The following is a 17,964-nucleotide window of genomic DNA, read 5'->3' on the forward strand; positions in this document are numbered from 1 at the left end:
TTCTACAGTTTTTTGGCCATCTTTCGCACGAGAGATATTTCAGCATTTTTTCCTAGCGTGTCGAAAATATTCAGTGCGAAGATACTGAAAGGTGGAAAACCTTTTGTTTAATTTATACACATACAAATTTTAACTTTTATATAAAGATATGTGTTTGTAATTATTTACTCTTTAAGTTTATCAAATATGGCTAAGCTGAATTTCAAGCTAATCAAGGAGAATAAACCATGAAATATTCGTTCCAGCTATTATAAAATTAAAATGGCTAAACATTCGATGTTTTAAAATCATGTATTTTAAATTTATAAATATCTAATTACATCTGATTAATTATCCTTCCATTAAACAGATAGTATTTTACGTCTAGGGAATTTTTTAATTATGTGCCATTGGAGAATGTTTGTAGATGGTATCGTATATTTTTTAGGTTTAACCTTGTGGAAGAAATATTTCTATATAATGTCATTTCTTATTTCCAGATTTTCCTTATGACTAAAGCCACTTATTCCATGTGACTAAATTGTCTTGCAAAATTTTTTGATGTTCAAACATATTGAAAATTCACGGATGGTTTCCTTTAAAAGAAACTTATTCTAAGAGGTCACAAAAATTGCTCTTGACATTTCATTTTTCCTCATTGTTTCTTTCAGTTTTTCTTTTTCTAAAGGCATTCCTTTGTTTATGTTCAATGGTCTGGAACACACTAAAACAGGTGTGTTCCTTGTAAAATACATTTCATCTCTCCCCTTTGCTTATCATTTATGTTATTTGTTTAAGGTTCCTAATTTTCGAAAATGGATTCTGAGATGAATCGATAGACATATCGTCTACATTATCAACTAGTCAGATGGCATCATTTAGCGATGTAATTTATTCTTAAATAAAGGTTATGCTTGCTTCCCATTATATGTTTCCAGAACACAAGGAGTTACCTAGTGTTTTGAAATTTAGGTCAGTTTTCAAACCGGGTCTTCATTCTGCCCCGGTTTTTAAAAATTCCCTTTCAAATAATTAAAGATATTCCTGTTAGAAATAAGACTCGAAACTAATAGTTCAAATATTTTAATGTTATATTGTTAGTATTGTTACCTCAGTTAATATTGTTGCGTTCGTGGATTTGGAGTGATTGATGACAAAACTTGACGAAGAAACAAAACACAATTTATTTAACAGCATTACACAGTACAGTTCCAAAAACGTGCTACAGTCGTCGAAAAACTACGACAAACACGCTGAAACAATCAGCAACACAGCCTTCAGGCTAAAATAGTGAAGACAACTTCGGTCGATCACTCTCAGAGCTCAAGACGCTCAAGATACTCTTCACGATACATTTCACAATAAACTGCTACTCCACGTACAAGCAGGGTTTATATAGCTTTTCATCTGCCTTCGAGAACATTCTGGGGCAAACTGGTAAGAATTCATTCTAGGATGTTCTCGCTCTGTCTACTGCATATCGCAGTTTTGTCGCCAAATGGACAATTTTGCGCCAAATTTGGCAACCCCGCCTTTTCTTTCCATTGCCCGGCAACCCTAAACCCGCTTTGCGAAGACGCTCTTTTACCAAAGAATCTCCTTAGAGATTCTTTGATTTTACTGCGGCTGGACATTTTATGGTGTTGGTGTATTTAATTATGGCAAAGCACACGAGGGCTATCTGCCTAAGGGGAGGGATGCCTTCGTGGAGGAGTTTCTAAGGGAAACTGGCTCGTATACACGTAACACAAGGAGAAAACCACGAAATCCACCCATGCAGCCAGCCCGTTCGCCTGATTCGAACCTCGGAACGAACTACCAGTGTTCAGCGACTTTACCGCTCGGCCGCTGGTGGGCTGGACATTTTATAACAGTATGTTCGTTGACGGAGGATGGCTACCACTTTGTGGACTTGAAGAGCGAAAATCATAGATAAGACATGGACATCGCGACTGTAATGTATTTCCGAGAAGTGAAAACATTTAAAATTGAACGATCTGAAAATCATTTCGAGATTTAGGGAGTGGACGAACTCATATATGCCATACCACGAAATGTTCTCCGTTGCTTCATTGTTGGATTTCTGTAGAACAAGCATTGATATTAAATGTTCTCAAATCATTACTGTAATTTGCTAGACATCATGTACTATTGTAACTTAGTCTGGCATAATTTCTACATAGTTAAGAATCTTTTTCTTCTAAGCCAGTCTTCTGTTATATTCTGCACGGCCATCTGCTTTTAATACTATTTCCTGCTTATGATCTGGGAAATCTATAAGTGACTTCTGCGCATACGCAAGAAGATTAGTGAACCACGTTATATACATTGGCTTTTATATTTTTAAATCTGCAGCTTTTTTGTACATACAAAATTATTTTACAAAATTATTATTTTGTATTCTTTCTTCGCGTACGTCATAGTAATCCTATGTTATACATTTATATCTGGGTTTTACGTTTTCTAATTTTTGAGCCATTTCCCCATGTACATTTATTCTTGGATATGTTTTCTAGATTTTATAGCAGACTATATTTGAACTGGGTAATTCCATAAATAATGCGGTTATTTATGCTTTTAGTTTTCAAATTTTATATAAATGAAGTTCTTTTTTAATCTAAGATCTAGTCTCCGTCAAACAATCGTAATTATTAGTAGTTACGAGGTAATTGTTTCCTCCCAGGGTTTGCAGGATATCCTCGGCGAACTCTAGACATCTGCCAAGAATAGGAAAGTGTTTAGGCTGTAGTTGCTGACTTGGAATTTCTTGGATCACCACTGACAATGGCTTATGCGTATTATCCGAACCCCGTATATTATTGGCACGTTTTAGTATTCCTATTAATAATTATTTAGAAGAGCTCAGCAAGCAAGTACGCCGATTATGCTTCTTTGGCACTTAGCTTTGAAAAAATAACTATTAAAATCGATGTGCACTTTCAGAACTTGCACTAGGAATAACAACAAGATAAAATTACTACCTGCTTTTTATAGCAAGTTGATGCAGGTAATTTATTGCGCCTCCTCTGAGTTTTAGTTCAACTGAAAAAAAGTCACAATATTTATAGGATGACTCAATGGGGCATATTTTGTCTGTATAACAATGTTTATTCTGTATTCTGATCTCGCAGTTACTCATTTTGCTGCCCAGTCAGCCAAACTGTTGTACCATGAGTTATTTTAGTTCTTGTTCTTTTATTTTTTGCTTTAGGTCTATGATTCTCGTAACGTTTACTGTTCTGTATTAAAAGTACATTTATTAATTGCACTGCTAAAATGCTAATACTTCGCAAAAGCACTGAATTGTTTTCATTGTAGTTTTAATATATTGTGTTTTAAAACTTTTATTCTGTGGCGAAAGTGATAAGGTAGCGGAAAATGAAAGAAAGAAGGCCGCCAGGTTAAAACGACAACAGTAATTTTACTTTAACGAGCAGTAGTCGAAGAACTAGAAGACTAAAACAAGGCTGATAATTGTATGATCCAAGATACACACATTGTTATCGCTTGCAACGAAAATTTAGTGTAAATAAATAATACTTTTTAGTGCACACTTTATGAAGAATGTAAGGGAAGGAGATAGGGGTAACACGTTCGTGTTGAAATTTGTCTAAATTCTTTAAACAATGCACCCTTTAAACATACCTTTTTAATTTATTGAATGAAATTTTTGAAACAGGGCAGCCTCTCCGATGCAACTTTTCTATAAAATTAAAATGCAAGGTTTTGATGGTACAGCAGTTTAAAGCTTGAGAAGTACCATACGATGATTAAAAGTGGTGTCCGCCGATAACATTGCGGCAAAAACATCGCGGACGAAAACGTCGCGGAGAAAACAACGCAAGACGAAAACTTCGTGCTACAAAACATCGTGGGAAAAAACATCGCAAAGAGAAAACATCGCAGTTCTAAAACATCGTGGTACAAAACATCGTCGCCGAAAATAAAGCGGTTCAAAAACTTCGCAGTTTAAAAACATCGTCGTCGAAAATATCGCGGTAAAAAATCAAGTATCTACAAATCATCGCATGACGATAACGTCGCAAACATGCTTTTTTCAGGCTTTAATAACTGTAAATGGATATTCCCATAATGATTTGTGAGCGCAAGATGTAAAGAAGGATAATTTTTACTTTCATAGTTTTTATTAAATATTAAATTTTTGTTGAGAAAATAAGAAGGAAACTTAAGCATAGAAAATTAATGCAACTTATAGCACTTAATAGAATTTTAAACCGACATAGTTAACTAACAAAGACCATTAATAAATCATTTTTTATAAAGTTTTTACTGGTAATTTTTCATAAAAAGTATAATCTATTAAGTTGCATTTAATTTTCTATGCTTAAGTTTCCTTGTTATTTTTTCAGCAAAAATTTATTAGTTAATAAAAAAATGTGAAAGTAAAAATTATCCTTCCTTACATCTTGCGCTCACAAATCAATGGGAATATCCATTTACAGTTATTAAAGCCTGAAAAAAGCATGTCTGCGACGTTATCGTCATGCGATGATTTGTAGACACTTTATTTTTTACCACGATATTTTCGACGACGATGTTTTTAAACTGCGAAGTTTTTGAACCGCTTTATTTTCGACGACGATGTTTTTTACCACGATGTTTTCTCTTTGTGATGTTTTCTCCCACGATGTTTTCGCCTTGCGTTGTTTTCTCCGCAACGTTTTCGTCCGCGATGTTTTTGCTGCGATATTTTCGGCTGTAACCTTAAAAGTTGCAAGAACACGTGATGCGCGACTGAGAAATAATGCCAGCGAAACTATCCGCAAACAATCTATTCATTATTTTTCATTGGAAGCTGCCTTTGTATGATGTACTGAAAATCGATCTGCTAATTTTTCTAGGATACAAGAAATGTAAAAGCCGAATCAAGAAGATATAATATTATATATTATTCATCTTCATTATACCACACAGTCCTTCTGCAGATATAAACCTGCTATCTAAGACATGCCGGCGCTGAACGTTAATTAATTATATTATTCCTCCTCATACCATCATATCTGAACCTTCATATTGTACCTTTAGTCTCTGATATTGGTAAGAATATGCCATTTTCCTATCTCGTTCCGGATGTTAACGTGCCTAGAATCAGATGTTAAACAGATCTCTAATTGAAGAGAATATTGAGCCATTACTACTAACTCAGCCAAGATGTTCAAAGCTCGAATTTAGAAGGCAGTCATCTGAGGTGAATTAATGAAATTAAAATCGTTTCCCTTATAGCATAAATTTCTTTCTCATTAAACTTACTGTATACAATATATTATGACAGTGCAGTTCCAATGTTGATTAGCAGGAGAGTTACTGGCGCAACAGATACATGCGACAGAAGCCTATATTACAAAACAGTTGCTTTGTTTTTGATTCTGTCTAGACCTTTAGAAACAGTTTCAGAGTTTTTAAAACGCTCTCTGAGGAAAGAAATTGTCTTTCTGGAATTTAACCATTTTGACATTTGGGTAAATATCAATTCTGCTTCTAAACGGTTAACCACTCTGAAACTACACCATTTATCTAAATAGTAGTGCTTCGCCATAAAATATTGTTATTACTCGATAAACACTGGATAGAAACTTATTTGCAAATATTTAAGGAGAAACGTATTTTGCGCAAAAGTTGGCCGCATATTTCAATGAATTAATTTCTACTGTTTGAATTGTTTGCCTTATATTTATCCCATGAAGAAGTCAATTGGGTGGTTTTTTTTCATGAAATGTTATTATTTTTATTCACTTAAGGATAATTCTGGACACCAGTGTAGTTCTATGCATATGAGAATATCACTTTATTTAAAGTGCTGTTTTGTATGTTTAAAAGTTTAACATTGCTTGTTCACTGATAGAGCAACCTATCTGTCACAAGTTTTCAGTCCTGGTAACAAGAAATGCTAATTGTCTCATAATTGTGACTTTAGTTGAAGTTGAAATCAAACAAAAGATGGCTTATGCTTAATTATTTATTTTTTTTACACATTAGGATTAATAGTAAAGGAAATTTTCCAATTATTTTGAGCCATTGAGTTATATTTCCTATATTACGCTAGGGCATTTATAACCTACGCTGCTTAAAACGTTTTGCCATTCCGAGAAACATAATATCTTTGATTTAGCTTCCACGTAACCTGACCATAGCCATTTCTTATCCTGTCACTGCTTTAAATCGCGTAAGAGTTTTGGTTTATCTTTTCAAATTATACTGTAAATTATTTTTAAAAGAGACTGATTTAAAAGTAATAAACGTATTTCTTAGTGGTAAATAACTTTATTTTTCTTTAAAATACATCTTATTCTTTAAAATACATCTTATACATCTTATTATTATTATTATCTTTAAAATACATTTTATTTATTTTACTTTCATAATACTGTATCTAATTAATATGATTTTGTAGTACATTTAACTGGTAATATATCGAATTGATAACTTTTGTGTTTATTTGCGTTATTTTTACTAGACGATTGTTTTCAGTGATAGTTTATATGGTATTTTAAAGAAGCTCTAATTATCAAGAGACATAATAAGAGAAAAATTAGATTCGATTTTTCTTGGTAGACGGACTGACTGGACGTGATGATCCATTTCCTTGTTTGCTGCGGTCTTCTTGTGATGGAGCTTTCAACTTACCAAATGGAAATTTATAAACACTAAGTTCACAATAGAAAAGTTCAAGACATTCAGAATTTGCGTGACCGGAATTTAAATTGCCATTTCCTCTGCAACCCTGTCCATGTTACGAGCACGAGAATATCTGTCGACAGGAAATTATCCGTATCACAGAAGAATCACATATGCTGGAAGCACACGAACTCTTGGTAACAAATGTGGTCAGTTTTAAAGTCCCTTTTTAAATAACTGATTGCTTAAATTCAAAAGCATTTATTTAGTTTCTTGTAATAACACACTAAAATGGGATATTTATGGAATGATGTTTGTAATATAAAATTTTATTTCATTCCAATGAATAGTTTTAATATATAGAGACGTTGAAATAGTTTCAATTTACTGTCATTTTATATGTTGCAGTAGCTTTTACATACTTTAAGTTATTGATTTATATTATCTATAACATTGTCTCAAGTGCGTGGAAAATCAAAAGAAAATCTTACGTTCAGCGCAGGGATTATATTTGTTAAAGGATGGCTCTAGGCTAGGTTAGGTTATTTAATTACGGCAAAGCCTCGAGGGCTATCTACCTAAGGGGAGGGATGCTTTCGTGGAGGACTTTCTAAGAGATACTGGCTCGTTAACACGTTACACATGAGGAAAACCACGAAAACACCCAGGCAGCCTGGATGGTTCTAGATTCTTTACTTTCTTCTTATCCGTTAGATTTTAACACATTATCATGACTATAGACGTTTTTTAACAGGACATGAGTTTTTAGACGTTTACTGAAAGCAACACATTTCTTTCGAGGTGCGACGATTTGTTTCAATTCTAGTAAAGGGATTATTATAATTCATTTCAATTATAATAACCCCGTCTTAAGACACAATTTGTTGAAAGAAAACTCTCTGGAAGTTAGCAATGTAAACGTTTCTTATCTAATAACATCTGGATATCTGAAAGGGTTTACTGTAAACGTCAAATCAGGTACCACCAGCGGCCGAACAGCAAAATCACAAAACACTGGTAATTCGACCTTAATACAAATCCCAGGAAAGGATGCATGAGAGTTTTTTTTTATTTTCCTCATGTCTAATGGGTCTATGATCCAGTTTTCTTAAAATGTCCTCTACAAACGCACCCTTTCGCTTAGGCAAGTGGTACTCGTTTGCTTTTCCACAATCGAAAGAACCTAACCTAAATCAAATCAGATTTTCTTTTATTTATCTATTTACTCATTTATTTATTTATTGTAAAAATTTAAATAGGAGGAAATAATAACAAAATATTGCATTTCTGCTTTATGAGGTTTCATAAACTTACAATCCTTTATTGATTCTCATTTTTATTTAAGCATGGAATTTTCAATATCTAATTGTATTACGTACACTGAGATCCCTGAAATTAATTTTTCTATGCTAAAACTTCACATTAGGAACGCTATCCCTTCCTTCTCGAAAATGCATTCTAAAGTAAAATAGAATTTTTTAAGATAATTTTGCTACTTAAACAGCATTAAACTAATTTAAAAAATAATTAAAAACTTGTTTCTATATTTTCTGTGCACGGGTCATCTGCACATTAATTAAATATATGAGTGTTGATGCAATTATTTAAAACAGAGTAATATTTAAATGAAATAAACAAAAGTTGCCAATTTTCGTCTATAGTTCCCGTCAGGGCATCGAACTCCAAGATGACAGTCGTATATAGATTTATTACTGGGTTTTGAATTTCAGCCTTTTGTAACTCGAGTAGTCGTCGATGCTACTAGAAAGCTTGTCAAATAAAATTTTGATTTAAAGCTAAAATATCGTCATAAAAAGCCAGTAAAAGCCAAACAAATTTAAAGATATTCCTTATTCTGCCTCTTTTAAAAAGCTCCAGATGCAAATACTCAGCGTCAGTTTCGCTGATAAGAGTGAAATCTGTGGCAATAAATCACATGAGATCAAAGCTTTTTGCTATTATGGAAAGGTATAGAAATGGGCTTAGACAATCTGTTTAAGAACAGTAGTTCTCTTCAAATTATCGCAATACATGAAGACGAATCGCTGAATGAAACTTTAGTAGTGGCAATTCGTTCCGGGTTCGGTTTCTGGCGACGAGATTCGCTGCATAGGAGTTTTGTGGATTTCCGTATGTGTCATGTAAATAATAGCAGCCAATTTACGATCCAGTTATTTATCTTCAGGAGGTACATCCATGAAAGCAGCTCTCCAAAAGCTGATCATTCTCACGTACTTTGTTGTAATCAAATAATTCTAATTAAATCTTGTTGTTTGGTTAGTTAAAACTAAACAAGAAGGTTTAATTGGAATTCATTAAAAATATGCATATGTAGGATAAAAATTTAATGCCAATTTTAGAGCAATTATTTGCATCTTTAATAAAGAAAACCTCTTTTTTAGGTTCTATTTTTTATTATTTATCACAGTGAATTTTTAACATCTGATCATTAATAAGGCCTCTATGGAAAACATTTAGTTAGTTAACCCATTAACCGCCAAAACTAAAAGGAATGTTTCTTTTCTCATGAAAATTATAACAAATATTAAATTAAGCATTTATAATAAAAAAAATGCTCTTACCTGTGGAAAAAGCGAGTGTTGCGTTCGCACAACGTCATCGGAATAAGACTACGGATGTTTAGTGAATAGGATTGTACTCGTGTGACGTTTCTTTTCAGTGGAGCGCAGGATTACTTTTTAGCTGTATAACGTTTTATAAATCTAAAAATCACTTTACTTGTAATTAATTTAATATTAAAATATACATTGTATTTCTTTTACAAATGCAGATTATTTCATTTGAAAGATTCAAGCATGAAAAGCTTGATTACAATCATGATGTAAAGCTACATTACATACTTTACATCTGTAAACAGTCTGGCTATGGTACTCTTTACAACAAAGTCTTTTGTTATCAACGGACGTTACGATAAAATGTCTACCATCTCCATGCAATGGTTTTTGAATGCTGAATTTACTAGGCCTTCCTGTTGTTGATATATTTCTGGCTGATTCTACACTCTCAATAGGAGTTTACAAAAGAAATAATGCATTCTCGCGTCTGAAATCTAAAACAGACTTTATATTTCCAGTAATAAAAAGTGGTGATATTTAGTAAGTTTAAATACGGTCTCACCTCATATAATTTATCAGTATTGTCAATTTGACTATTGTCAAATGCAAATTCTGCTTCATATTCCTGTACTGCAAACGTGATATCAATTCTCATACAACAGGAACAGAAAAGTCCTTATCAAAAGACCAATACATTTTTTCTTGAGGAAAAGAATGATATCCTGTAAGCAATAATATTCCAATAAATTTTCTCATATAGGCTTCAGATGCAATAAATTCTGGGCATTTTTTTCCCTGAGCGTATATATTTGTCTGTTCAACGAGAAGAGAGTAAATGTCTAAACCAAAAAGAAAATCGAAAATCTGTGCACTAGTTTTAATTTGTGTTTTGTCTTTTATAATTTCTCTTCTATCTCTTTCTTCATGTTTTTCCTCCTTTTTATTATTCTGATATTTAAATTGAAGGAGACAGTACACCTTTAAAATGATCAAAAAATCTATTTTTTGAACTTTATTGTATTTGGTTTTTGTATTTTGTACTTTATTGTATTTTTGTTCTGAATAAATTGATACTATACTTTTACATCTCCTATAATTATTTGTCGAGTTATAAAGGAAAATATGAACCTCACTTCATGGTTTTTGATTTAAATGCTCTTAGTCAGCCGCCATGACAGTTTGTTTACATTTTGAAGTCACATCGCACTCATCCTAACTTTGGCACTGCATGCAAAGCATTATTTTTTTTAAAAGCTAATTAATTGTTGAAGAAGAGAACCATGTAAAACATGCACTACAACTCCTACTTTCTCTCTATTTGTTTGTGTTTTGCTACGTTAGTTATACTGCGATTTGGTTTTAATTCGATTTTTGTGTTGCTCGCAATTGTGATTGAATTTTCATCGAATATATATTATTTAACTGTGTTCTTTACAGTGTTTTGTGATAATTACTGGAATTAAGTTTTCTTATTCCTTGTTTTTATTTCTGCTTTTTGATGGATAAGTTAAAAAAACGTGCTTCAGGACAGCGTAAAAAAAAAAAAAAAAAAAAAAAAAAAACCTAAGTTTTATGGCAACAAATACACAAATGTCAATGAGACTAAAAGGCTGATCTTTAGAATATGGTAACTGGTAGTTTGGCGACATTTTGGAGGCGATAAAGGTTACTACCTGGGACTTTGGTAATAATGTGAGCAGTACTCAGTTCCGATTACGCATTATTTTGTGTGAGGGAAATGAGAGATCATGGGATATGTCATGTGATATTAATGGACGAATTACGGTTCTTTAATCGGAAAAGGATGAAATCGGGAAAAAATCGGGAAATTTTGTATTTGGCTTTATTCTGTGTTGTGTGAAACAGTGTTCGTTAATTTTTGGATCCCATGGCCCTAACTAAAGTGAATTCGAAATGGGTATTTAGTGGGATTGAAAGGGGTAGTAAATAAGTGTTTCTTTAAGGTTGTGCGAGATAGAAGTAAAGATGTTTTATTAAGTTATTTATTTTACCTGGTACGTCATAGTTCTTTGCCTTTTTCTTGGAAAATATATACCTTTATGTCGTCACTGGTGTAAAGTTATGATCATGTTCATAGATGAAAAATCGAAATCACAAAGATTTTCTTGGTTTTAAAAGTCGTCTGGCACCTGTGTCAGCCATCTTTGATTTACTTACATATTCAGAAATTAATGCTAATGAAGAGAAGGGGCAGCCTTGGATGGCTGTAGACAATTCAGTTCTGGCCACACTCTCTCAAGATCACGACGAAATAATAGAACGTGTACTGGAAAAGGAAGAAGGCGAGGATGAGGAGGGAGAGAGGTGAAGATGAAGCATATCAAGAATGTGATGCGATAAGGAAGCTGATGAAGAACTGCAGACTTTCATAAGACTTCGTGAGAAATTTTCTTTTATGTCTGTACATGATGTAATAAAGCTTCACTGAATATCCAGCGAATTTTTAAAATTGCGTCGAAGTCATATGCCATCATGCTGAGAAATTCATAATTTTCATGCGATAGTAAATATAGTAATTCTGAAACGCTGTTTAATCTTGTTTTCCTGAAATATAAAATCAAGTTAGCCATTTTAATTTTAAATAACCTGTAAAATGTTTTAAATTTTGGCCATTAGATAAAAAAAAAACCGATGGACTTCATATGCTGCGATTTCTACAGATAGCATCACAAAACATGACTGCATAAATTATAAAAATATATATTAAATTATCCGGAAAAACCTCTTATCCACAATCGGCGCTGTTCTAGAAATATACAGGGTTATCCAAATTAAACTTCCCGAACTCAGAGGCCTGTGCAGAGTGTTGTATGGGTCATAATGTGATGAAATTTTAAAAACAGACACTTCAGATCATGCGCTTGAGATTTATTTAAAAAAAAAAAAAAAAAAAAAAAAAAAAAAAAAAAAAAAAAAATTAGTACAATAGTTATCGATAGGTGGCGCTGCTGATCAACAAGACATTCTACAGATGTTCTATATGTGTGCCGTGGTTCTCCACAACTCTTTCCATTCGCAAAGCAGTGTGTTCCACAGCGGAACGCAGTAAGTCCACATTAATTCCACGAACATGTCGAATAACTGCGTCTTTCAGATGTGCCAAGGTTGCTGGGTGTTCTCGGTAGACCCGATCCTTTAAGAAGCCGCATAACCAAAAGTCGCATGGCGTGAGATCGGGCGAGCAGGGAGGACAAGCTGTAGGGAAACAGCGGCTGATCACACGTGCATGGGTAAAAGTTGCCCGTAACACCTGTTGAACGCCACGAAGAATATGGGGAGGTGCAAATATCGTGTGTATAAATATCGTGTCCTGGAGGCGGCCACGTTGTTGCAGTTCAGGGATGACAAACATTGTCAACATGTCCTGATACCGTTTTCCTGTGACAGAGCAGGTTTTGAACCCCGTTGGAGTCACCTCTTCAAAAAAATAAGGCCCAATGACGAATGTTGCAAAGAAACCGCACCATACAGTAACCTTTGGAGGGTTCAAGGGCACTTGATGGATTGTGCGCGGGTTTTCACTTGCCCAAATGCGTCAGTTGTGAGTATTCACTTGACCATTCAGGTGAAAATGGGCCTCATCCGTCCAAAGGATGTTCCACGGCCAAGCAGCATCGACTTCCATTCTGGCAAGGAATTGCAACGCAAATGTTTCCCGAACTACAGGATCCCCGTCGGACAGCTGATGACGACTATGGATTTTGTAAGGAAAAGAACCGAGGATTCGACGCATCACACGCCAGACGGTCGTATAGGGCATATCAACAACACGAGAAACAGTTGGCACACTGACAACACCATGTGGCGATTGGCTAGTGGGGTTCACGACCACCAAAGCAACGTCTTCTACGCATGCAGATTCCACAACCTGTCTTCCTCTACCTGGTAAAATTCCCAGCTGTCCCGTTCTTTCGAACTTCTTCATCATGTCTCGTAGAGCACGTGGTGTCATTGGTCCTCAGCGTAAGATCTTCAGCCGACGGAATGCTCTTATCGCAGCACAGGAGTTCTCGTCATTCTGGTAGAAAAGTTTCACTAACAGAGCTTTATCTTTCAAAGTCGCCATTGTGCATCAGCGAGCTGGAACCAACTGCCTGTACAAGGCCTGTCTTCCACTTTTGTAGGGCTCGTCTTTTGGATATGTTGCGCAGAAGCTTTATTTCTGCAAATCACGTTGCTGCAATATGCACATTACTAGTGTTACAGCGCCACCTATCGGAAACTTCTTGTACTAATTTTTTTTGTGTAATAAATCTTGAGCGCATGATCTGAAGTGTCTGTTTTTAAAATTTCATCACATCATGACCCATACAACACTCTGCACAGGCTTCTGAGTTGGGGAAGTTTAATTTGGATAACCCTGTATATTCAGTTATCCGGAATCGGCGCGTTCCTGTTGCTGCCGGTTAAAAGGGTTTATACTGAGTAATTTTGTAATCCGATCTGGTTTTAAATAAGAGAGGACTTAAAACTACCTGTATAATGTTACTCGTTATAAAGAAGTTCGGTATAAGCAATGAAATAAAATAGGAATATAATAAATGGCTAAGCAATGAGGAAACTTTTATCTTAAGAAATCCTTGACTTACTGGAATTCTGGCACATTACAAAGAATATGGGTATAGTTCATTAATGAAGTGACATAAGACAGTCCTCACTGCGCATAGTGTAATTGCGCTCTACGGTCATCGTGTCTTTTTCTAAATTACATTCACCACTGTTTGCTGTAATTATAGTTTTGACAAAAAATCGACAAACCTGTGCTAATTGTAATTTTATGCTAAAGGGCGTTGAATTAACATTATTTGGCACATATCTGTAGTGCTAATGTTGGCTATCGATTTTGGATTTTTATCTTCATATTAATATCGGCGCTGTTCAAAATCATATTAATATCGGCGTTACAAACGGCGGCTTTGACCGTCTGTTACAAAAATTAAACTGCAGATTTTATAAAAAATAATAATAATGCATTTAATAATGAAGCCAGTATGATTATAGATTCCAAAGGTTTATATACAGATCGAGTCAGAAATGCTGTTATGTTTCTTATCACATTATATCACAATATTGTAGTTAGAAATTAGATATGACCTTTGAAAAATCAAATCTACAGATTGAAGAACAACAAATAATACTATCAGCAGACATACTACAAGCTTTATTTTAATTTGCTCATTGTGTTTGTCCCTATACTTGAAATTTGTCAATGATTTTTAAACAATTTCCTGATAAACTATCTAACCCAACTTTTGCCCACGTTATATTGTCATTTGTCAATGACAATATAAAAATTGCTTCAGGACATTATATTGTCATTTGTCAATGAAAATATAATGTCCTGAAGCAATTTTTTCCAACTTCTATTTAGATTTTTTAAAATTTAATATTAAAACTATTTTTGCTCATACATTTGTTTAATGAAGAAGCTAAAAATCTCAGAAATTTACTGTTTGCAACATCGGGTAGATGGAAGATAGTTGTATATTTTAGACCATTTGATATAGCAGAACTATTGAAAGTAAAAGAGCGATCATTCATTGTTGAAAAACAATTTTTCAATTAAAGAAGTATGTTCATAATGTGTTATTGAGAATAAAAAGATAAAACTAAAAAATATTCATAATGCTTATGTAAGATAAACTTTTAATTAAAACTCATAAAGTAATTAATGAATTAAAAGGAAAGAAATAATTTGTCATACAATTTAACGAGAGCAACAGATTAAATAATTTATACGTAAAATTCATCTAAAATTTTATATCACGAATAATCGAAGCGTGGGTGTTTCTAAATAACGAAATCTGTTAATTTAGTAATATTTTCTAAAGTTTAAGCCATTATCATTATACATTTATTAAGGGTGCTCCGGATTTAGTTATTTGTGACTTAAAATTGTAGATGCATTTTGCAAAGAATTTATCAAAGCAATTACAGCAAAGCCTCCACTTTCTCTGATGGTCAAAGATGGTTGTCTTGCAGGGATTCAGCACTAGAAGCTTGATATTTTCCCCGTAACTTGTGCATTTGCTTAAGGCATCAATAATACAGCCTGATTTTATTCAAATAAATATCCATCATTCACGACAAAGTTTCTTCATGAGCACGTGAGACTGTGTATCGGAAATTCTAAAGATATGCTCAATTTAAAATTATTTTGCGATATTGCTCTTGAACTGAATTTTGTGTTTAAGTACGAAGAACATGGTATTTAATAAATAAAGGTAACACACAAAATTTTTTAAAAATGCCTCTTTTGGCATAATTTAAAATCTGAAACCTTTCAAATTTTCTTTTTATATTTTATTCTTCATATAGTTATTATTATTCTTTTATCACATACCTGCTGTAAATAACAAATGCCTGAGAAAAGTGATTTATTTTCTGTATGAGCAAGAATTTTAACCCTGCTATGAAATATTTCACAGAATATATTACATTAAACCCGCATGGTAGTGGGGGAGGGAAAAAGTATAAAATTAAAAAAATACTGTGAAGCAACCATTTAACAAAACTTTAAAGCTTGAACTCTATCTCGAAAGGTAAATGGTACTTTCTCTCACATTTGTCCCTTAGAAATGTAACATTTATATGTTTGGGGTATCACTTCTTTAGTGACTTTAGCCAGAAATGTTTAAAGAACCATACCATGTTCATACATTTCTGATTTTCAATCAGCTGATTCATTTTTCATATATCGTACATTTTCGAATATAAGCCGATTTATGAATAAATCGAGAGATAAGATTTTGCGGCAAAAATTCAGCCAAAATTGAGAACCCATATATAAAATGAATTTCAAATCGTCTTATAAAAGCTTAGACAAATGAAGGTAAGCACCAAATAATCTTAGTTTTTATTTAAAAACTTCATGGGGAAGGCATTGTAAAAAGGACGCTTTTGACGCCAGTAATTTCTGTTTATCAATTCTCTCAACATTTCGACATACACATCAATAGGTGCTTTGGCAATAGCGTGGCAATATTTTTTTTTACTTTGGTTTTTATCTGTAATAACTAATTCAAGCAGCTGGAAGATTTTCCCCCTGTCAGTTGAGCTCTTTCTTTTATGAGTAAAATACAGTTATTATTTATTTCTGCTATATAAGATGCATAGATAAGAAAGGAAAAGAAAAGACTGCATATTCTGCTGTTTTTTATCTAAACGTTATCACTTTTCTGAGCAATGCTATGGACATTAAGGACGATATCATCTACGAGGCGGACGACAGTAATGTTTATGATCAAATAAATGGAGGAAGATGCTTCAGAGACTTGTTAGAAAATTATAAATCGGGTATAAGTACTAAAAGATTTGATTAATGTACATTAGCATTAAATAAAATGAAAATAATATTTTTTGATTTTATTTAACATAACTATCGTTTTTGCTATCAAATTATTTGTAAACCATTTGAGCTTGCATGGTCGACTCCAAAACTTCAGTAGCAAAAGATCTGCTGAAAATTCTTGGTTTATACATGCAAATATACGATAACTTCTACTTCTAAATAATATGCTCAACTTTTATTTTTATTATATTTTCATTTTATTTAATAAAATGAATGACTGTTGATAGATAAGAAATGGAGATTACTGAAATTATCATACTGGTTCGTAGGTTTAAAGTTTATTTTTTGGAACTTACTCTCTGCACATAATCCGCAATTTCACTCAAGATCCAGTTGTCGAACGTCCTTCCATTGATCTCCGTGATCTCATCTGCTTCATCCAGGTCGTCACATCGACCAGCGGGACAACCTGAAAATAAATATATATTGATTCATTATCAGAGTTTTGTTTCTGCAAGGGGTTGCATATAACACACAGCCCAACTGTTGATGCTGCATAAAATATGAATTATTGGCCGGCTATTCAAATATTATGAGCAATAGGATCTGAAGTTTAAAAAATTGTCAATGTACCATGACATACTGCTAAAACGCGGTGTGACCGAAACAAATTGTCAGCCACTTTTACACGGAGAGCGCTATGAGTTCATTGTCTTCCTAGAAGAAAACAATAAAAAATACATCGACACAATCATTACTTTCTTACATTATTTTTATGATGGTACGTACGTTTTATGTTCTTGAAGATCATCCTTGGCATATGAATACCGAAATTTCCAGACTTGATTCTATCAGAAACGTTTTCATAAGTTTGCTTTAAAAGGCTAATAAGAGCCCCCAATCCTGGTACAAATGACAGTCAGTGAAAATGCCCAAACAAAAACTTGTAAATTAGCAACGGGAGTTATGCGTTTAGTCGTAGTTCTCTCTTAGCGTTTATTCGTGCAAAGGTTTTCAGTTTTATTCCCCTTTCCAATGCTGATTCCACTGTAAAATACAGATTGCATTTTGCATGGAGCACCCTGTATATACTTCATATTTCTATCTCGCATTGAATTGGACATTGAACTTCGAAAGCTTTTTAGCCCAAAGGTAGTTAGCTCAGAAGGGCTATTCATTTTATTTTGGCATTTTGCTTTGGATCACTATAAACGTCAGTTCACTTTTCGCATTATTGCCATCAAATATTAGAGACCTGTATTATATTTAAAGAAATTCAATAATGAAGAATATGCATAAATGTATGTATGTTTCTCGCACTGTGGTAAAACAACGGAACCTAAAGCCATCAAATTTTGAATAATGTACGTTTCACCTGAATATGGACATCTGGAAGCCCAAATTGGAATTTGAAATTGGTTTTATTATTAATTTCATATTTTGTACCACTCTAACGAATTT

At 33.5% G+C, this 17,964-nt stretch overlaps 1 protein-coding gene across 1 annotated transcript in view; it reads right to left on the minus strand.

Moving 5' to 3' along the window:
* LOC118198575 (protein PALS1-like) overlaps positions 1-17,964 on the minus strand; it is a 311,959-nt gene that overhangs the window by 252,876 nt on the left and 41,119 nt on the right. The window contains exon 2 of the mRNA XM_085822507.1: positions 16,860-16,972. Coding sequence (XP_085678633.1) covers positions 16,860-16,972 — 113 coding nt within the window. The remainder of the gene's footprint in view (positions 1-16,859; positions 16,973-17,964) is intronic.

Source organism: Stegodyphus dumicola, chromosome 8, assembly GCF_044657685.1.
Source record: "Stegodyphus dumicola isolate Sdum_Otavi_A_Nest chromosome 8, ASM4465768v1".
In the NCBI taxonomy this organism is placed as follows: Eukaryota; Metazoa; Arthropoda; class Arachnida; order Araneae; family Eresidae; genus Stegodyphus; species Stegodyphus dumicola.